General features: G+C 37.0%; 2 protein-coding genes across 2 annotated transcripts; both read left to right on the forward strand.

The window, feature by feature from the left end:
• The first annotated feature begins 11,512 nt into the window (after window positions 1-11,512).
• On the forward strand, window positions 11,513-18,348 carry LOC112091153. The gene is made up of 5 exons (XM_024164049.1): window positions 11,513-11,581; window positions 15,516-15,746; window positions 16,067-17,227; window positions 17,449-17,550; window positions 18,187-18,348. The coding sequence occupies exons 1-5, from the start codon at window positions 11,513-11,515 to the stop codon at window positions 18,346-18,348; spliced, it is 1,725 nt and encodes a 574-aa protein (XP_024019817.1).
• Window positions 18,349-20,350: 2,002 nt separating this feature from the next.
• On the forward strand, window positions 20,351-21,975 carry LOC112091154. Its single transcript, XM_024164050.1, has 3 exons — window positions 20,351-20,590; window positions 20,666-21,772; window positions 21,826-21,975. Exons 1-3 carry the CDS (start codon window positions 20,351-20,353, stop codon window positions 21,973-21,975), a joined length of 1,497 nt encoding a protein of 498 aa, XP_024019818.1.
• The last annotated feature ends 227 nt before the right edge of the window (window positions 21,976-22,202 follow it).

The raw sequence follows: 22,202 nt of genomic DNA on the forward strand, positions 1-22,202 counted from the left end.
ATGGCCACAATAAAAATAGCTATATTAGCCACGACGAACATCGGAACCAACCAAGAAGTCCATTGATGCTCTAAGGTCTCCACATAGTACGGATTCGAGTAGTTTCTATATGGGTAATTGTTTCTACTCTTTGTGCCTCCTCGCTCCAGATCTTGGCTAGCCATTGGTTCTCTTTCTTTTCGGTTTGAGCCAAATTTCTGAGCTTTCTTATACTTGGGTATGGAAAAATTAGTGAGACCCATAAGAGAAAAAATAGAGGACAGAGATTGAGAAGTGGCTTGGAAGGAAGTAGAAGAGTCTAAACTAAGGAAGAAGAAGGATCAGCGAGAGCAGAAGAAGAAAAAGAAGAGAGAAGAGGAGTTTTTTTTTCTTTTTTTTTTTTGGGGTAATTTAACCGTTGATAATGAAATTTATGTTGGTTCTTAACTTTAAGAAGCTGTGAAGACAAGTTTGATATATTCACATTTTATTTATTTATTTCATAATTAATTTATTATAATTTTGAATTATAATTATTTGTATAATTTTTTTATTTTTTTATTATATAACGAATTATATTTTTTTAAATTACACATAACGAATTATATCTATTATATAATTTTTTAAATTACATTTTTTTATCATGATTTAAATTTAGAAAACAAAACAACCAAACACTGGTTCAAATCACATTTCAGGTTAGAATTAGAATCATGCTTATACATATCCAAACGAAGGTTCTAATCACTATGAATCATGATTCAAATTATGAATCATGGATCTGAATCAAATGACTCAAATCACCCTGATTTCAATCCTTATATCAAACGTACCCTGAGTTTTCTCAATGATTTGAAGGCATAAAGTGAGAACATTGATTTAGAGAGAGCAATAAATGTCGATATAGGATGCAATTTATTGATTTTTGCTACAACAAAACTTTTGGGTATAACTTTGAGGAGTTATTTTTTTTGCGTGAGAAGTTAGAATCCTTTTTTGACGAGTATGCCTTGAAGCTTGATCATTCTATCTCACCATTCATTTCCAAAAAAAAGGACAAGGGTAAAGCACCACATGAAATGGTAGATGAGACAGATTTGTTGAAGATAATATTTACTTTTCTTATATATTTACATTATTTTACATAAAAATTAGTATCTTAATTGCTAATGTTTTATATATTTTTTTTCAGAAATTTAATAATGTTTCAAGTGATTTGTTTTATGCTTCAAACCAAAAATCACAGTTGGAATTGTATTTGGATGACCCTAGAATGAAACGGAGTTATCAATTGGATATTCTCTCCTATTGGAAGACATATCAGTGCCGCTACCCAATTCTTACTACCATGGCTCGTGATATATTATGCATTCTTGTATCAACAGTTACTTCAGAGGCTGCATTTAGTGTTGGCGGTCGTGTGCTTAATCAGTTTCGTAACTCTCTTAACATGATACTATTGAAGTAATTGTGTGTACAAGGGATTGGTTGTATGAAAATGAAAGTATATTCTTCAAGTTCTTTATTGTTCTGTTAAATATTGTTATTATCAATCTCATAAATGCTAATCAGTTCAGCTCTTTTTCCTAGATAGATTCAAAGTACTTCATCAAGATATGTATGACCTCATCAAGAATGTGGTGGATCTTAACACACATGAAGAAAAAAATGTCAACTAAGCTTCTAACTACGGATGTGCTTGAATTTGGTTTTTATTATGGTTTTGTGTCAATTTCGTGTGACATGTGATGTAGGTTGTTGAACTATGTGGTTGTTGGGACTTTGCTATGTAGGTTTCATGTGATGTTTTCTTTTGCATGCATTTAAACTTTGTTGTTGCTGGAACTTTATTATCTAGATTTAGGTTTGGACTTTGGTGTTGGAATTTTATTATCAATGCTTGGACTTTAGTGTGAGTCTTATGAACTATGTTTTCTAGTAGGATTATGGTGGCCTCGTTCACTTTACGAATTCGAGTTTTCAATTTGAGCTGAGATGTGGCATTTTCTGAGAGCTTTTTACTGTAGCAGAAAAAGTTAGATGTGACATTTTCTGAGAGCTTTTTACTGTAGAAATCTAAAACTGAAAATTCGAATCGGTGAAATGAACGAGGCAGGTATTTTGGGGATTAGATTTGTTATCTTATTAACTTGTTTGCCTATGGTATGACTAATGTTTTATTATTTTAGTGTTGAACTTGTGGTCTTATAATGTTTTCTTATGAATTATGAGCTATGATACTTTGTTAATTGTTATTATTTTAGAAGGGTTTTATCAATAAATGATATACGTAACAGGTTATAAACTTTAATATATGTACAAAATGTATTCAAATCTACAATTTCGTGTCAATTTCGGTTCAACAGGTTCATGTCGTGTCTCGGGTTCGCGAGTCAATTTCGTGTCGCGTGTCACTTTCGGTTCATGTCGTGTGAACCCGCAACCTGACCGTGTCGGCTGTTCTTAATTTTTTCGTGTTTCGGGTCGTGTACAAGTCGCATTAAAAAAATTGACACGGTACAAACACGACACGCAACACGAATTGACACCCCTAATCGAATCGAATGCGGTTAATGTTGTTAATGCGGGCCTGTTCACTTCATGTATCCCATTCGAGTACAGCCCACTCGAGTTGAATTTTGGGCTGAGTTTTGCGTTCATCAACCAAAACTTGAGTGTAAAACTCGAGTAATAACTCTAATTTCAGAGTTTGGCATACCAGTTGTTTTCCCATTACTGTAGTGTGCTTCTACAGTGTTTTCATGTGCTTGAACAGTGCAGATTCCTCTGATTTCTTCCCGTTGCTACCTCGTTCCTGCCTCCCCAGTGCAGATTTCTCTCTGCTTTCTGCCCGCTGGACCCTCATTCCTGCCTCCCCCTTTTAATTTCACTCTGAAAAAAGCTATTCTCTACAGATTTTGGAGTGAAAATCAATTCTCTCCATTGGGGGAAGGTTACTCGAATCGGTTGCTTTGTCGATCCGCAGCGAAAAAAGGTAAAACCTCTCCCCTATTTCCACCATTTTTGCTTCGATTCCTTGTTGCATGCCCAACCCTAGAAGTGTTCCCCACCCCTGCCCTTGAATCTTCATCACGGATACCATTCATCCTCCTCGAGGCAACCGGCAAACTCCGTTGGCCGTTTTATTGCGTCGATGTAGAGCAAAACGGCAGAATCTTGCATCTACTGGTTATCTTCCGTTGAGAGGTTACCGTCGGCGGTTCCGGTGTCAAGCCGTCGTACGCGCTGCCTCACGATCACGTTTGGGGGGTTTGATAGACGATAAGCCTTTGTCCTCAACTGGTTCCAACCGGGTATGATCTTTCACATATACTAAGCTCTATATACCATTATTTGTTCTGGATTTGTCATGGTCGCACCGTAGTTCTTCTTCATTTTGACTGGTTTGATGCTGAGCTATTGGTTGTCGTTTGCATTGTGATGGCAATGTGTACTGAGACCTATTCGTTGTCATTTGTATTGTGATGCCAATGTGTACTGAGACCACTGTTGTCGTTTGCAGTCACAATGTTCTCTTATTTGTTGTCGTATTGCCTCTATTGTTGTTGTTTGTACCTATGGCTATTGCATCCCCTGTTCTCGTATTGTCTCGCCTGTTGTCGTCTTTACCTTAGCTTATTTATGCCCCTGTTGTCGTATTGTCTCTCCTATTACCGTTTTTACCTTAGCTTATTGCCTCCCCTGTTGTCGTATTGGCTCTCATGTGGCCATTTTCACCTTAGCTTATTGCCTCCCCTGCTATCGTATTGGCTCTCCTGTTGCCGTATTTATCTTAGCTTATTGCCTCCCCTATTGTCGTATACTCTCTCCATTGCCCTTTTTACCTTAGCTTATGGCCTCCCTTGTTGTCGTATACTCTCTCCATTGCCATTTTTACCTTAGGTTATGGCCTCTCCTGTTGTCGTATATTCTCTCCATTGCCGTTTTTACCTTAGGTTATGGCATCTCATATTGTTGTACTGGCTCTGTTGTTGCCGTTTATACCTTAGCTTATGGCATCTCCCATTGTTGTACTGGCTCTGCTGTTGCCGTTTTTACCTAGCTTATTGCCTCCCCTGTGGATGTATTGGCTCTGATGTTGCCGTTTTTACCTTAGATTATGGACTCTCATATTGTTGTATTGGCTCTCCTATTGCCGTTTTTACCTTAGCTTATTGCCTCCCCTGTGGATAACTGCCTCTGCTGTTGGTGTATTGCCTCCCCTATGGTCGTATCATGACCGCTTTACAAACAGGTAATGTTGGCTATGATGAAATTGGTTCAAGAATTAGAACACTCATCATAGTGGCGTCCTGTAGGCAATGTGACAATTAGTTACCGCTTCATTGGAATGTATCGAGTGCCTCTGAAGCATGGCAGCTACGTCGCTCCTGCTTATAAGGATGATACTCCGAGTGTTGTTGCGATTACTCAGCTACAAAATTTCTGAGCTAATAATAACATTGCCTCACTTGTTACGTGTAAAAACCAGGTAATAATACATTGGTTAATGGCAGTGATGTTCGAAAAATGTTCGGAGCCATTTATAACTATGTCTCATTCTTGGATTGTTTCAAACATCTGACTCACGCGTACGGTCGTTCTTCTTGTACGTCATTATGCTTCTTTCTTTCCTATTTTAGATGCCGAGAGGGAAACCCGACGATGAAGCCACTCTACAGTGGACTGAAAGGCAAAAAGAGGAGTTGCTTATGCGACTCGCTGCCTACAATCGTGATGCCAACGGCCAGAAACCTGATTCTAAAACATGGGAGGATTGGGCGCAACAACTTCAACAGTTCTTTAAGGATCAAGTCACCCCTGCCAAAGTGCAGCAGATGAAAGTCCGTCTCAAAGCCAAGTTTGACCATGAGCTTACATTACACAATAACACAGGACTTGGCTGGGACCATGTTACCGGTGCTGTGACGTGCACTGATGAATATTAGGAAGATTTTGCCAAGGTAAACGTCTAAACAATTATTGTTCTATGGGTAGTCAATTCTTGCAACATTTTGCCAAGGTTATTTTGTTTGCTCATTCATATGCAGAACAAGAAATGGGCAAAATCGGTAAAGAATCAGCCTCTTAAAAACTAGGACTTGTACTATGAGGCCTTTGGTGGTACGAGGGCAAGTGGGGCATTTGAGAAGGGATTGGATAATCCAACAAACATAGATGAGGGTCCAGTACACATCTCTGACGAAGAAAAGGCGACATTTGATGAGGGTGGCAGCGAAGATGGTTTCATTGCCTCCATGCGGGTCGGTTTGAACAATGCAGCTAGAGGTCTCAACATTGCGTCGTCCTCCAAAGCAATCGGCAAGAAACCAGCCAAGTCCTCACATAAGGTAATATGTGATCCTGTAGCGAGGGATTTAATTGGCAAGCTTGTCTCTTCTATTGAAAGCAAGCGTAGTAGTCGCAGTAAAAGCTCTAGTGCGAATCAGGCTGCGCCTATTGTCGATCTCCAGGACCAATGCCAGAGCATAGTTAGGGAAATGGCGCTTGATGATGAAACCACAATAATGTTTTTGGAGGCTATTGCTTGGTATCCAAATATGCAGAAGCTGTTCGTGGGAATAAGTGATACTCAGTGTAACTTATTCGTGACAAGAACAATCAGTACGTCAAGGACTCAAGCACATGGACCTTTCTCAAACCCCCATGCCTCTACGGGGATACAGTATATGCCGCCACAATTTCCCAACTTCATGTCACAACCCAGCAGCTATATGCAACCGGCGCCCTTCTTTGGCCAACAACCCACCAACAATATGCCACGGCCCCCAAACTTTGGGGGACAACAACCTGTCCCACCATTTCCTACAAATCCTCAAAACTATAATCCCTAACAACCGGCTGCGTATAATCCCCAAACACCATACTACATGCCTCACTTTCCGCCGCAACCGGGACACTTTGGTGGCGATGGCAGTCCAGACCAGCATTGAGTTTCATAAAATATTGTTTTCACCATTGTCTGTATTCCTACAATTGAACATCATTTGTCATTTTTAGATTTCAACATAGTATTTGAGTAGACTTTGCTAATTATGTTTACTACGGCCGTGCTGGTGTTGTCTTGACTATGGATATTGAGTTGCATTGCGAACAACAGTATTTATTGATGTACTATGTGTAGTCACCTTTACTTGCGGATGAGATGACCATTTCATATATATTCGTTTGTTATTCTTTCATTATGCATGTCTCGCAGGTAGCAATGTGGAATGCAGGTCCCTCAAACCACGTTCCTCAAAACGATGATAGTAACGACTCAGATGACGATTATGAGATTGCGACAGTAGCAGTAGTTTTGTGGTATTACTACACATACATGGAAAGACCACTGCCTCAACCAAAGCATACCTCCGCACTCACAAGTATAATGTGTGTTCAATACCTACTTGATGGACATGAGGACGTTATTAGGTCAAAGATTAGAATGAGAAGTGATTGTTTCAAGCGTCTTAGTACGTTGCTTGAGCTTAAAGAGCTTTTAAGACCGACTAGGAATATGAATGTACACGAGCAACTTTTTATTTTCCTATACATGTCAAAGTTCAAACAACAGGGAGTTACAAGATCAATGGCAGCATTCGGGTGCTACCATTTCAAAGTATTTCCATGCTGTTTTGAAGGCGTTGTATGAGCTCCGTTTTGACTTCCTTACACCACCAAACTTTGACATTATCGATCCCGTCGTAGCCGCGCGTGGAAACAAGTATCTGCCATGGTTTCAGGTATTTTTCCTAAACTAATTACTCTTTAAGATAAATATGTAGAATTGCGTTGTTGCGTATGGTAATTAGTTACTACGTAGAATTGTGTTGGCGCTCTTGATGGTACTCACGTAGCATGTGTTCCACCCGCTGCAAATGCTGAGGTATGGAGAAATCGGAAGGGGTTCTTCTCTCAAAATGTATTAGGAGTCTGTTCGGTCGACATGAGGTTCACCTACATGTTAGCTGGATGGGAGGGCTCTGCTCATGATGCACGTGTACTTGCATCTGCAACAGAAACGAGAAAAAAAAATTTCCCTACTCCACCAGAAGGTATGTGTACGCTTGATCTTCCATTAATTTTGGAAAACTACATGTTTGTGCTTCCATGTGGAACTAATACATTCACGTAATATATTCTAACGCACATAACAGGTAAATATTACCTCGTCGACTCTGGGTACGCAAACACTGATTGTTTCCTGGCACCGTACCGGTGGAGCACTTACCACCTTCAAGAGTATCGGGCAAGGCGGGGTCGGCCCCAAACGCAGCGGGAGTTATTTAACTACACACATTCTTCACTCAGCAACTGTATCGAGCGCACATTTGGCGTCTGGAAAGTCAGGTTTCGTATTCTTAAGTGCATTAATAACTACCCGATACAGACACAAATAGATATTCCACTTGTTTGTGCTATTTTACATAACTTCATACATATGTACAACCACAACGATGATCTACTCACCCAATACATGAGAGACGCCGTTCCGGTAGCAGAAATTGATCCACTCAACATGGATCAAGATGTGAATCAGAATCACAATCCTGATCGGGGAACACAACAACATCAAAACTGTCCGCACAGACGACAAATGCATGTATTGAGGGATGAAATTGCTAATAGTATGTGGGCTGCATATGAAAACAACCAGCGGTGAAATGTTTGTTTTTATATATTACTTTAATGCCTTTATAATGCCCACCCAGATTGTTATATATATATATATACATTTATATATATATATATATAATTACGAAGAATAGAAATGCATGTCAAATACAATTTTTATTTGTTTGTGTTGTTCTGTTGGAATTAGGCGTTGTTTGATGTCCTATACTGTCATAACATTTTGCTTGTTGCATTGTTTTGTGCCTCTGCATATGCGTGGATGATTACACTGCCAACTCCACTCATTGCGTCGTTTTCATTTTGTCTCCAGGAGATGGATGTCGTTTTTGCTCATCCCTGCCGTACAACATGCTCATTTTTCTTGGTTTGAAGTTGTATAATGCCTCTGCAGAATTTTTTATGTAGTTATTTGAGCTGCCTCACGTACAATGCTTGCAAGACTATTAGCATTGGCTTATGTAGGTACAGAAAATGAATATAAATCCAATGTAATATCTTATGTAAGTGGTGAGTTTAGATTTGTGCAAGTGAACACAAAACTCAAATTGTAAATGTCACATCAATCTCTTACTAAACATGTAACTCAAATTTCACATTATAACTCTAATTAAAAACAACTCAAGTTCACTTTTCTTACTCAAATCATAAAATTGAAGTTAGTGAAGTGAACGGGCCGCAGTTAGAGGACCAGATTCGAGAAGCCTTGAAGCTTCTATCATCAAAGATGTTAGGGAAGCTACGTCTAAAGCTACTAGTGGAAGTGTTTGCTATATTCTCCAACAAGGGAACTTTGTAGCCTATTGTTTGGTTAAACCAACAAGGGAACTTTGTAGCCTATTGTTTGGTTAATTTTACGTGTATGCAAGTTAATTAGGAATTGTGTTTGGTTTGATTGTTTGTCAAACTTTATTGGCTTTTTTGTTCTTGCAGACTTTGGATTGAATAATAAATATCACTTTCCCTAAAAAAAAAATAAAAATAAAAATAAAATTCACGGAATATATTTAATAATTATAAAATGCAAGGTAAATAAATAGCAATATAAAAGAAAATTAATATAGATGGGATTATAACATTAATTATATTAATTTTGGTTCTCTCTTTCTTTTCTTTCTCACTACCACTACTTCTCTCAACATTTTTTTTTTCAAGTTTTAAAACTTAATAATTATGACAAAAAGAAAGTCTATTCTTTTAAAAAAGTTTTAAAGTTTAATAATTATGACAAAAAGTATATATCATTATCTAGGGGAAAAAAAAAAGCAAAACTCTCTTGTCACGTTGTGGGTTGAGGGAATATAATATTTTTTATATTCTTAAAAATGTTATAACTTTTTCGTTTTAATCCTGATTGTGATGATTTTTTTTCTATGCATTGAAAACGAAAAGACGAATAAAACCCCACCCATATGCTCTATTAAAATTTTTCATCACCATTGAGTTTTTATTAAAATACTATCTAAATACAAATTCAAGTTTTTGACCCACTCAAACACAAACTCAAAAAGATTTTTATCTCAAACCATAACTCAAATGTACACAACTAAATACAAACTCAAGTTACAACTTCAACTCAAGTTATAACTCAAATTCAACTCAAGTCACATTCCAAAAGAACAGGCCCCGAATTATTTTGAATGATGTGGCCTTTTCTTATTTTGGACATAATCGGACATAAATAATTTTACTGTAGAAATCATTTTCTTTGGCAAAATTTTAAGGTAGAAAAATCATACCTAAAAAAGGAAAATATCACAAATTTAATTCATATTCGGATCTCAAAGAATGCAAGTAATCGTTATCTTCATGTGTAATAAAATTTTGGATTAAGATTATCTTTAAAAAAAATAAAAATAAAGAGAGCGTAGAAATTCTTGAACTGCTAGTTTTTATTTTTTAAGGATATATATATTTAAAAAAAATCTTCGACTAAATAAACTTTTGATTGCCACTGTAAGTGCTAAAGTTCACATAATTTCCCATTAATTCTCTCATGTTTACTTGTTTTATTCTTGAGTATTTTGTGTTTCATTTGTGTGTTTGAGTTCTATAGGTGTTTCAATTTTGGAGTTCAAAAGACACTTTGGACAAGTCTTGGACGCCGAATCTCAAGAAAACGGGTGTCAAGGCACTCTGATGTGTAATTCCGGCCAAAAACTCAAGATAAGAGCGCTATACGCCGAAACAAGGGCGCCACAATGCCCATCTGCATAACAGACTAGCACTTCGGCACCCATGTGCAACCCAAAGTAGCGTCGTGGCACTACTTTTCTAGCACTGCAACGCTGGCCGTTTTTCCCCTCTGTTAAGTTTTTTGTAGCGCCGCGGTGCTACGATGTGAAAAATTACAGTAAATATGGTCAAAAGCACTCCAAACTTTTCTATTTTGAGTCCAACTTTGGAGACCTATAAATAGGTGTGTTCTAGGGCTCATACAAACAACTTTTGCTCACCTTTTAGTAGTCGTCTTTGGAGAGAGAGAAGCAAAAAAGAATCCATTAAAACTTAAAGAAATTCGTCTATGTACAAAATTCTTCAAGATCGTTAGAGTTTTCATCTTTTCTTTTCTTCTCTTGAACTCCAAATGACATTAGTTTATTTTTATTTGTTTAGTTTTCAATTATGTTAGGTTAGATTTTCTTTGGTCAAACTTTCTTTTGGTTAAGGGTGATTTTAAAACCCTAAACATAAATTTGTGATAAAATGTTTTGATATTGTCTTCTAATTTCAATGGAAATTGCTTAGTTCTTCCATAATTATTGTTTATGATAGTTTTCTTGTTTTGTTTGGGTGGCCAACTAAATAGGATTTGAGATTATATGATGATAGATTGCGATTCTTGATCCGTAATTGTCTTGATTTTCTATTCATAAGTAGCAAATTGCGGACGACTTTTGTTTGATTGCATGTGGAACATAACCTGAGTTGGATAATCCGAGCTTATGTGATTGTTGCTTAAATCAACATATCTTTCTTATCTTAATGCTTCCGTTGAATTGAATCTAAAGAGCTTATTCTAGGTTGTTTCATGCAAAGAGATTAAGTGAATAGCTTGTTTTGCTTAATCACAAACTAAGTAAAGATTGTGTAATAAAATTTATTTTTATATACAGTTGATAGTTTCGATAGGCAGTTAGAGATAATATTACTTATTTGTCATAATTATATTGTTTAGTGGTGGAAATTGATTCTAGTTTTATCGATTGTTTTCTTTTATTAAATTTAAAAATTGCTTTATTCAATTTCCTTTTTAATTTTATTTCATTTACTTTATTAATCGAAACCCCCTTCATTTATATTTTTATTCAGCAAAATTAATGACTTATTAATTAAGATCAATCATCTACGAGAATGATACTTACTACTATACTCAATAATGAAAATTTAAGTAAAATTTAATTTGATTAACCTTTGGAACACATCAGCCTCCTCCAACCTCAAATAAAGTTAAGACCTCGCATATTCTTTTCTGATTTAAAAAAAAAAAAAAAAAAAAAAAAAAAAAAAAAAAAAAAAACATGCCCTTTTTTTCTTTTGATGATTGGTAAAAAAAAAAAAATCTCACTTTTTCTAACCAGAAAGAAAAAGAAAATAAAATAGAAAACTAGCACACTAGCACAGCGCCACAGCCTAATAACTCCCTAGAAAGAACACAGCCTAATAACAAAGAGCAAAATAGTCCCGTTCATTTTGCTGATTCGAGTTTAAAATTTAAATTTTTTTATAATAAAAAGCTCTCACAAACAATCACATTTAACTTTTTTACTACAGTAAAAAACTCTTACATAAAGTCACATCTTAACTCGAATTATAAACTCGAATCAGCGAAATGAACGATATTCTTTCAAAAAATAAAAAGAAAAAAATATTTAGAAAAAAAAAAAAAGGAGAAACAATGACAGAGAATGCCAAAAATCCCCCTTTCCCTGGTGGAGCAGTTCGAACAGTAGCTTTGACTTTAAGGGTAATACACTACGCTTACTCATATTATATATCTCTCGCAAAGATGTACAATCTCTTTTGTAAATCGATCGCGACCGTTAATTTAAGTCATATTTGACATGCATTCCTTCTTTGGACAGCAAGGCCAATAATAGTTGCCAATTTTTTAAGTTCAGATTAAGACAAACAAAATAAATTATGACATTCTCCGGTATATTAATATATCGATAAGTTAGATTTTTTCTTCTTCAAATTTATATAAAATTATATAAAAATTAAAAAATATATAGATTAATAGTTAAAAAAACATAATATACCATCTAAGCGTACTAAAAAATCTTCTAAATAATTTAAAAAAATCTAAAAAGTATATTTTCTTTTTCATTATTTTTTAACTAAAATTCAAACTTATTGCAGATAAATTATGCCGAACCAGAAATTTTTGCTTTAAAATTAATTTTTATTTATTTTTTCTTTTCAAAATTTCCCTCTTTTAATAGTCAACTGACCTGCAATCCTCCTTCTCATAATGGTGCAACGCATTACTATAAGTGATAAGTACTTAGGGCCCGTTTAGTTCGCTGATTTGAGTTTTTAATTTGAGTTGAGATGTGATTTTATATGAGAGCTTTTTACTGTAGTAAAAAAGTTAGATGTGATTGTTTGTGAGACCTTTTTACTGTAACAAAACTCGAATCAGCGAAATGAACGGGGCCTTAATTTTCTATGTAATTTATCAACATATACGAATGTCATGATCATCTTCTGTTTTTTTTAATTTCATGTTAAAAATCTGCCTTTTTTTCCGATCATAAATACAATGTGAAAAGACCATTTTAAGTTTTTAACCATAAAGTCTGACCAATTCGGCTAAAGCATTGAGTTGAATTTGTCTTTTTCACACTATAAATTTGATCAAATTTAATCAAAAAGTAGAATTTAACATGAAATTAAAAAATAAAAGGGATAATTGCGACTCTTAAAATTCTTAAAAACTTAGAGTGAAAGCATTTAGAGCTCGTTTCAAAATGATTTTATTTTTTGTATGAAAATAGAAATGAAAATATTTTCAATCTCAGACAGAAATCATTTTTGAAAATGTGTTTGGTAATTTTATCAATAGATTGTTTTCAGTATAAAAAAATCCATTAATATATATCTCTCTCTTTGTGCTCGGAGAGGAGATAACGGAAACAAAAAATGAAAAACGACTAAAAGACGTTTTTCATTTCATTCTCATTTTAGACTAAATCAAAAAATTATTTTCATTTCCGTTTTTTATTTTTAATTGTGTCAAACGCCGTTTTGGAAACGTTTTCATTTTTTCTTTCTCGAAAAACGTAAAAAACAAAAACAAAACTAACTCCAAACAGGGTAGTTGGTTTTGTTTTTATTTTTCACGTTTTTTGAGAAAAAAAATAAAAACGGGAGAGAAATGACGTTTGACATAATTAAAAATAAAAAAACATAAATGAAAACGATATTTTGGATTAATGTAAAATGGGAGAGAAATAAAAAATGACTTTTAGTCATTTTTCATTTTTTGTTTCCATTTTCTCCTCTCTCGAGCATAGAGAGAGAGAGAGAGAGAGAGAGAGAGACATACATTAATCAATTTTTTATACTGAAAATAACTCTTGATAAAACTACCAAATGTATTTTCAAAAATGATTTCTGTCTGAGATTGAAAACATTTTCATTTCTATTTTCATACAAAAAATAAAATCATTTTGGAACGAGTTCCAAACGCACCCATTTCGATACTTATCCCTTATAACAATGATGCATTTAATTATTTTTGTCTTTTGTGTTTTAAAAGTTAATTATGCATCAGAGCAAGGAACGTTGCCATTTGAAATACTTTATACTAGAGGTGAAAGTTTAGGTTGGGCCGTAGCCGGACACACCTAAGTGTTCAGATAGGCTCATGCCAATTTGAGGTTTCGAACTTGAAATCTTTACCGGTCACTCTTTTATAATTTTTTCTTAAAAACACATTATAAATTTTGAGCCAACCCGGCCCGAAATTTCTATTTGGACTGTCCACTCCGAGCCGGGCTGGCACGGCCTCCACTTTATACATATACAAAGATGAAATATGCATTAGAGCAAGGTGAGGTCCTTTGAAATAAATTCGATACATAATATATATATATATATATATGTTAGCATTTATGCCCTTAGGAATAAATGTAACAATGTTCTTTGAGACATTTTGACTATTAATAAAGATTTATTTATTTTATATATCTATGTATTGTCCTCGTTATGTTCATATTAGTTGAATGTATGATAAGCAAACTGAAAGTCTGAGACTGTCATTCTAAATCTTTAGGTCATGCATGTAATGTGAAGAACATGTGGAAGACAAGAATCTAAAGATGATAGTCTAAATCATATGATCCACAATCGAGGGAATAAAGTTGGGCGCTTTATTCATGTTAAGATTGTTATGTTATCTACTTCCTAACGGAGACGACTTGTCTTGGTCGTCGGAGGTGGGATTCCATGGGTAGAGACATTGATATAGCTTCTGTTAGGTTTCTATTTTTTTTTAATTGGCTGTGTTGGCAAAATAGTTTTTGGTTGTACAGATTCAAAAACTAGGTTCTATAAGACATTATCCAGATGGCTGTTTGTTTTGAAGAAGAATCGGATTTTGTGCAGAAAAATCAGATTTGTTGACTTGGAGATCAGCTTGTGGAAAATCGGATGAGGCTAAGCCAATACGGATCATGAGATCATCCTTTATCAGCTGTTGGTTTTATCTCCTGAGGACATTTGATTCATTAAATTTTGAAAAGGTGAATCCGTAAGTTTTGGAATTAAAAACTCAAAAAGTGAGATGCTGTAGATAATGCTGAGGAGGATTTTTTGGTAACAGTTAGAGGTTCAAAAGTCATAGATACGTGGAATGGTTTTATATGAGAGAAACTCTGTAGAAAGGAGAGAGGTTGTTGACTACAGAAAAGTCTAGTTACAGAGAGACCGTGATTAAGAAGAACAATCTGTAGTTGTGTGTTTCACGTTGAAAGTTTGAACAACTGAAGGGAGTTTAGTAGTGAAAGGTGAAGACGTGTGGTACACGCTAAACAGTGTCATTGTGGGAGTTCATCACAGCGGCGTTATAGTCTAGGAGGGAGTCCTTGAGTAATTAAGTCCGTCAGGGTTGTAATTCTTAAATCATAGTGAAACTGTTTACTGTCTGGGCGTGGCCCCGCAGAGTAGGTGTACGCACCGAACTGCGATACCATATTGCGTGTTCATTTACTTTTTATTGCACTATTGTTCTTTGTGACTTAGGATTAATCGATATAGAAAATTGTGCAAGTAGTGTCCCAGATAAGTGTTCCAACATCATCTGGGACATCAGGCGTAACATCAGATCTAACAAGTGGTAAAGGTTCACTGACCATTAGTTCAGTGAGATCTTGAAAATTTGATCTGCTACGTCTAAGATGGATTTGCTGAAGGAAGGAGGTTCAGTTTCACGTCCACCACTCCTTGATGGCTCAAATTATTCTTATTGGAAGGCTCGGATGAAGGAATTCATCAAGGCTCAAGATGAACGAGCATGGCGTGCAATCCTGATCGGATGGAAGCATCCATAAACAAAGGATGTAGAAGGAAATGAGATTCTCAAGCCTGAAGAGTCATGGAGCACTGATGAAGACAGGTTGGCCAACTACAACTCACGTGCGCTCAATGCAATATTTAATGGAGTGGATGTTCACCAGTTCAAAATGATATCCACATGTGAATCGACAAAAAAAGCATGGGAAATTCTGGAGGTAGCACATGAAGGAACAGCCGCAATTAGACAATCAAAATTGAACATGCTCACAACCAAGTTTGAAAATCTTCGTATGCTTGAAACTAAAACTATTTCTGAATTTAATTCACGATTATGTGATATAGCTAATGAATCTTTTGCGCTTGGTGAAAAAATCTCATAGGCAAAACTTGTCAGTAAAACCCTGAGATCACTACCACAGAGATTTGCTTACAAAGTGACAGCTATTGAAGAGGCAAAAAACGTTCAAGCTATGAGACTTGATGAGCTTATGGGATCATTGAGAACATTTGAGATGAACTTGGACCAGAATAAGAAGGAGAAAGAGACAGCCTTTCAAGCAAAAGTGCAAAAACTGACTGTGGAAGAAGATATAGGAGATCCACAAGCTTTGGTAGAGTCGTTTGCTCTTTTGACAAAGAACTTTAATCGCATTCTGAAATGAGTAAAAGGTAAGGGATTCACCCTAAATTCTGACAAATTCAACAACTTCTAGAAGAATACAGATGTTGCAAGCAATTTAGAAGCCAAGCCACGAAATTGAGGCATCCAGTGTCGAGAGTGTGACGGAATGGACACATCCAATCGGAATGCGCAAATACGCTTAAGAAGAAGAAGAAAACATTCAACGTGATATGGAGCGATGAAGAATTTGATGGTAGCCAGGAAAATGAAGATCATGTGAACAATTATGTTACTTTCAATATATATCAGGATGTTTCTAACAACGGTGTTGCAGCTTGTGTCACAAACGATGTTGGAACATCATCTATAATACAGTCAGAAAAACCAGAAGAAAATGGAGATATTTCTGATTCGGACAGTTTCAGTAATGATGGAGAACTAACACAGGAGACTATTCAGGATGCTTATGAATCAATGTTCAACAAATGGATTCAGGTGGTCAAGTTGAACAAGTCACTTGAGAAGAAATTGGCTGATGCTGTACAAGAGAATGAGAGTCTAAAGATGAAGCACGAGTTCGAGATTGCTGAAATGCACGAGTTCGAGATTGCTGAAATGAGAAAAAGATTGCAGGAAGCTAATGCAGAATTAGAACGTACTCAGAAGACCTTGAAGATGATGAATACCGGTACGGCGAAATTAGACCACATCTTATCTATGGGAAAATCCAGTCATGATCACTTTGGACTAGGCTACAGTGGAGAATGCCAGTCATCCAATTCAGTCTTTGTTAAAGAAAAGACTCAGGCTAAGACAAAAATCCCTCATTCCAAGACAATTATCCATGCATCACGACAAAAACCATTTATTCCCATTTGCTACTATTGCAGTTTTCCAGGACACATTCGGCCACAGTGTTACAAGTACCTGAATGCTTTAAAACAAGGTATGCATCTGAATTCACCAAATGTCGCAAGAAAGACACCAAGGAGGAAGATTGATGGAGATAACAGAAGTACACGTAAAGTGTGGGTGAGGAAATCCGACTTAAGATTTTATGTGGCTTACACGTTTCTGAAAGCGAGTACGACTAACTCTTGGTATTTTGATAGTGGATGCTCTAGGCATATGACTGGTGAAAGAAGTTTGCTAAAGAATTTCAAAAGTTTGACTGATGGACATGTGACTTTTGGTGATGGTGTTAAGGGGAGAGTACTTGGGAGAGGAACTCTAGATGTTGATGGATTACCAAAGCTGAAGAATGTGTTACTTGTGAAAGGATTGAAGGCCAATCTCATAAGTATTAGCCAGTTGTGTGATCAAGAACTTTTTGTGAGTTTCTCCAAAAACAAGTGTCGTGTGATGGATGAGGAAGAAAATTGTGTAATGGAAGGATCAAGATCATCTTATAATTGCTACATGTCGATTCACCCACTATCGTATTTCAAAACTACTAAAGAAGAAATTGAGGTATGGCATCAAAGCTCGGACATCTTAATTACAGAAACTTAAGGAAGATAGTTGAAGCAGGGGCAGTTAGAGGAATGCCTAAGATTGGACCAATACCACTAGGAGTATGTGGACCCTGCCAGATTGGAAAACAGATAAAGGTGTCACACAAAGTGTTACAATACATAACCACAACACGGATTCTTGAACTACTTCACATGGATCTTATGGGTCCTATGCAGGTTGAAAGCATTGGTGGAAGGAAGTATATATTTGTGTGTGTGGATGACTTTTCCAGGTTCACTTGGGTTGATTTTATTAGAGAGAAATCTGACACTTTCAAGGTGTTCTAGAATTTGTGCTCAAAGGTTCAAAGGGAGAAAGACTGCAGTATTGGAAAAATAGTGAGAATCAGAAGTGATCATGGCAGGGAGTTTGAAAACACGATGTTAGCCGAATATTGCAACTCGCACGGCATCGCTCTTGAATTTTCAGCACCAAAGACTCCTCAACAAAATGGAATTGTTGAAAGAAAGAATAGAATGCTTTAAGAGATAGCTCGTGTTATGTTGAATTCAAAACGCTTATCATATAGATTATGGGCAGAAGCAATTCATACTGCTTGTCACACGGTGAATCGAGTCTATTTCAGACCAGGAATAATAAACACTCTGTATGAGATATGGAAGGGAAGGAAGCCAAATCTCAGTTACTTTCATGTTTTTAGAAGTATGTGATATATTCTGAATGATCGAGAACAAAGAGGAAAGCTCGATGCAAAAAGTGATGAAGGAGTTTTCCTTGGATACTCTTCCACTAGTCGTGCATATAGGGTTTACAACAAAAGGACTCAAACGATTATGTAATCTATAAATGTGGTGATTGATGACTTCAATAATGAATCAGAGAGACTCGCAAATGATGAGATATACCGGTCTACTGAAGAAGATGACAAGATGTTTGAGGAATGACATGAGGAGGACAGTGCTGCTGATGAAGTTACACTTGATGTTGGGACATCGTTTGGGACACAAATGCCAGAGCAAGAGGTAGAAGACCTAGATGCAGCTAATCAGATGACTAGAGAACCGTCATCCAGAATCAAGAGGAATCATCCAGCTGAGGAAGTAATTGGCGAATAGATGAAGGAATGCGCACCAGAGACAAGCCAAGAATTAACTATTGTGAGATGGTCAGGTATGTCTGCTACACGTCTCCAATTGATCCAAAAAATGTTAAGGAAGCTCTGCTAGATGAGTACTGGATAAATGCAATGCAAGAAGAGCTCAAACAATTTGTGAGAAATGATGTATGGGTGTTAGTTCCCAGACCGATGAATTCCAATGTTATTGGAACCAAGTGGATCTTCAAGAATAAAACAGATGAAAATGGGAATATCACCAGAAATAAGGCTCAACTTGTAGCTCAGGGTTACACTCAAATTGAAGGGATTGACTTTGATGAGACATTTGCTCCGATTGCATGACTTGAGTCCATTCGATTACTGCTGGCCATCGCATGTTTGACGAGGTTCAAGTTACACCAAATGGATGTGAAAAGTGCTTTCCTAAATGGGTTCCTGAATGAAGAAGCTTTTGTTGAACAACCAAAAGGTTTTGAGGATCCAGAACATCCAGATTATGTTTATAGACTCAAGACGGCTCTATATGGTCTAAAGCAGGCTCTAAGGGCATGGTATGAACGTTTGATGAATTTCGTTGAAAAGAAAGGGTATACAAGAGGAGGAGTTGACAAGACACTGTTTATCAAGAAGTTTAACATCAGAATCATTATGGCTCAGATATATGTGGATGATATTGTATTCGGCTCTACTTCTCAAGCAAAGGTGGATGAATTTGTGAATCAAATGAAGAAGGAATTTGAAATGAGCATGGTTGGTGAGTTGAATTACTTTCTGGGGTTGTAGATAAAACAGCTGGAAAATGGTATTTTTATTTCACAAAGCAAGTATGCTTGGAATCTTGTGAAGAAATTTGGCCTTGAGCAGTCTCGACATGTGAGAATACTAATGGGAACAAATGACAAGTTGACAAAGGATGCTTGTGGCATTACTGTGGATCCTAGTCTCTATAGAAGTATGATAGTGAGTCTTCTATACTTAACTGCTAGTAGACCAGACATTTGTTACAATGTTGGGGTGTGTGCGAGATATCAAGCTAGTCCAAAGGAGTCACATGTAATAGCTGTTAAAAGGATCATTCACTATGTTAGTGGAACAACTGACTATGGTATTTGGTACTCAAATGATACTAATTCTAGTCTTGTTGGATTTAGTGTTGCAGATTGGGCAGACAGTGCTGATGACAGGAAGAGTAATACTGGAGGATGCTTCTATCTTGGAAACAATATGGTCTCTTGGCACAGTAAGAAGCATAATTCAATTTCATTATCTACGGCCGAGGCTGAGTATATTGCTGCAGGAAGCTGTTGCACACAACTAGTGTGGATGAAACAAATGTTGAGTGCTTATGGAATCCCACAAGAATTGTTGACTGTTTATTAGTGATAATTTGAGTGCTATCAACATATCAAAGAATCCGGTTCAACACTCTAGAACAAAGCATATTGATATACGACATCACTGCATTCGAGACTTGGTGGAACGCAAACTGATCAGTTTGGAGTATGTTGCAACAGAAAAATAGTTAGCTGATATCTTCACAAAGGCATTAGATTCAGTCAGGTTTAAATCTCTAAGATCGGCTTTGGGAATATGTGTTGTGTAGTAAGTAAAAAAAAATGACAGTGTGTTTTTGTGCCTACGGGTATTTAACATCATATTCTTCCTGAAATAACTATTCATCATCTTCTTCTAAATCCTTAAGCCCCAAATCGCCTTCGCCGTTCTCTTTCTTCGCTGCAATAATGGTGTCCACAAGACGAATGTCAAAATCTATGGGAGATGCCGAAGTTGAGCGATTCCGGAAAGCTGTCCAAGATCGTGTAATTACGGCCATGACAAGACCTTCTCGCCCCTCCACCAAAACTCCTCTGAGGAAGAAATCTCCAAAGCGAAAGTCTGTCACTTCGCGTAATCGCCAATCGCAGCCCACCGACATATCTCCGGTACCTCTTGCCGTGATTCAACCTTAGGAGATGGTCGTTCATACATCGATAACTGTGATGACGCAAGAAGATAAAGAACCCTCGAAGCCCAACACTCCACGGGCATCACCTTCTCCGAACCAGCCCTTTCCATCATCCAAGAATGTATTTACTACTCCACAGGGTTCTCCAACCACTTCGAGGAACCATCCAACTCTGGACGGGGATAATATCTCAACCACAGCAGGAGATGATCCACCAGATTTGATGACTGCCCCTCCACGGCCTGGTTTTCCCTACTGGAAATCTCAGTTTCCGGTGTATCCTGAAGGCCTTAAACCACGATCACCTACTTGAATTGTAGATGAGTTTCCCTCTTACTCGTCTAAGCAGCGTGTAACCTCAGTGGACAGCGACCCTATCTTTCAGCTAGTAGAAGAACAGATGCTTGACGCCGACAACAGCGATATTGAAAGTGAAAGGGTGGAGAATATGAAGAAACCAAAGAAAACTTCTGGGTCTGTCAAGAAGCCAAAACAATCATCTGTTCCAATCAAGACGTCAGAGAAGACACCAGTTCAGACCAAGAAGCCGAAGAAAGAACTAGAGGTGACTGGCAGATCCTATAGAGTCACTCGGGCCAGTACTGTTGGTCCACATCCTGGTAAGTCTCCTACACCTCCTACTTCGAGTTCTGCTCCAGCTGTTTCTTTGTGGAATGTGATGTCACAAAGAAAAATTCACTCTGAGAGGATGTTGCATGTGGAAGAATTTGAAGAAATAGGGATAGTGCAACTTTTAAAGAAACAAAAACTGTTTGGTACTATGTCTAAAATTCAACCATTCGTCAAAAACATTGTGGTGGAATTTTATTCCAATTTGCTAAAAGCGATTAAGGACCCACGCTCTGCCACATTTCACAAGGTGCTAGTGTGCGGAACCAAATTTGACTTCTCACCGACAGGGATCAATGTTTTCTTTGAAAGTCATATGGAGTCCTCAAACCTTGAAGTTGACTTTGACAAGGTAATTTCAGAATTAACAGCTAGTGTTCGGTGTCTATGGAATAATGAAACTAGTTTCCCAGCTGCAGATTTGAGTTTGAAATACTCAGCTCTGCACAAGATTGCTGTGGAGAATTGGTTACCCACCTTTCACACCACCGGTGTACACAAGCAGTTGGCCAATGTGCTCTATTTCATCGGAACAGTTGTCCCATTTGATGTTGGTTTGCTCATCTTTGAAGAAATTGTCAGCCATGCAGAAGTCACCTCATCAAAACCAGCTCTTCCTTTTCCTTCATTTGTATATGGAATTTTAATGTCTCAACAGAACATTAGGACTCCTGAGGATGTGCTGGAACTACCCACCAAACCAATTAGAATCTCTCAGAAGCTTAGAGAATGCAAGCATGTGAATGACGTGCAGGGGGAGAATGATTGCAATAGAGCAGAAGTTGAGGGGGATAGTGTTTCTGACATTCTGCTGCATCGGGATCAGGTCACACAGCTGCTACTGTTTAGCACCATCGCACCATTTTGTTTCTACAAAAGGAATTGGCACGGCTCACCAAGCAGGAGAAGGCCCTTGCGCAAGAACAAAGGGAAATAGCTCAAAGGAATAGGGAAACTGCGGCCTTCTTGGCAGATTTACTTGCTACATCATCCGTTCCAGAAGCTGCACCAGAGTCTGCTCCAGAATGATGTGGTTGTGTTTGTTTGGCAGTGTTTTTGTCAAAAAGGGGGAGTAGTTACTATGTATAGCTTTTTGTAAGTTTCGTTCTGTCAATTTGGGACTTTTGTGTGTTAAGGTCAGTTTTGCCAAAAACAGTCAAAGGGGGAGATTGTTAGGTTTTTGTTTTTTGTTAATTGGCTGTGTTGGCAAAATAGTTTTTAGTTGTATAGATTCAAAAACTAGGTTCTAGAAGACA

Source organism: Morus notabilis, unplaced genomic scaffold, assembly GCF_000414095.1.
Source record: "Morus notabilis unplaced genomic scaffold, ASM41409v2 Scaffold763, whole genome shotgun sequence".
Classification (NCBI taxonomy): Eukaryota; Viridiplantae; Streptophyta; class Magnoliopsida; order Rosales; family Moraceae; genus Morus; species Morus notabilis.

Bases quoted from the DNA above. Each gene is read 5' to 3' on its own strand.
- LOC112091153 (XM_024164049.1), top strand. From the start codon at position 11,513: ATGACAGAGAATGCCAAAAATCCCCCTTTCCCTGGTGGAGCAGTTCGA. The intron at 15,747-16,066 runs GTAGAGTCGTTT...AATATATATCAG, and splicing joins TAGGAGATCCACAAGCTTTG to GATGTTTCTAACAACGGTGT. The intron at 17,551-18,186 runs GTGTTCTAGAAT...TGACATGAGGAG, and splicing joins AGAAATCTGACACTTTCAAG to GACAGTGCTGCTGATGAAGT.
- LOC112091154 (XM_024164050.1), top strand. From the start codon at position 20,351: ATGACGCAAGAAGATAAAGAACCCTCGAAGCCCAACACTCCACGGGCA. The intron at 20,591-20,665 runs GTGTATCCTGAA...TCGTCTAAGCAG, and splicing joins ACTGGAAATCTCAGTTTCCG to CGTGTAACCTCAGTGGACAG. The intron at 21,773-21,825 runs GTCACACAGCTG...TTTCTACAAAAG, and splicing joins TTCTGCTGCATCGGGATCAG to GAATTGGCACGGCTCACCAA.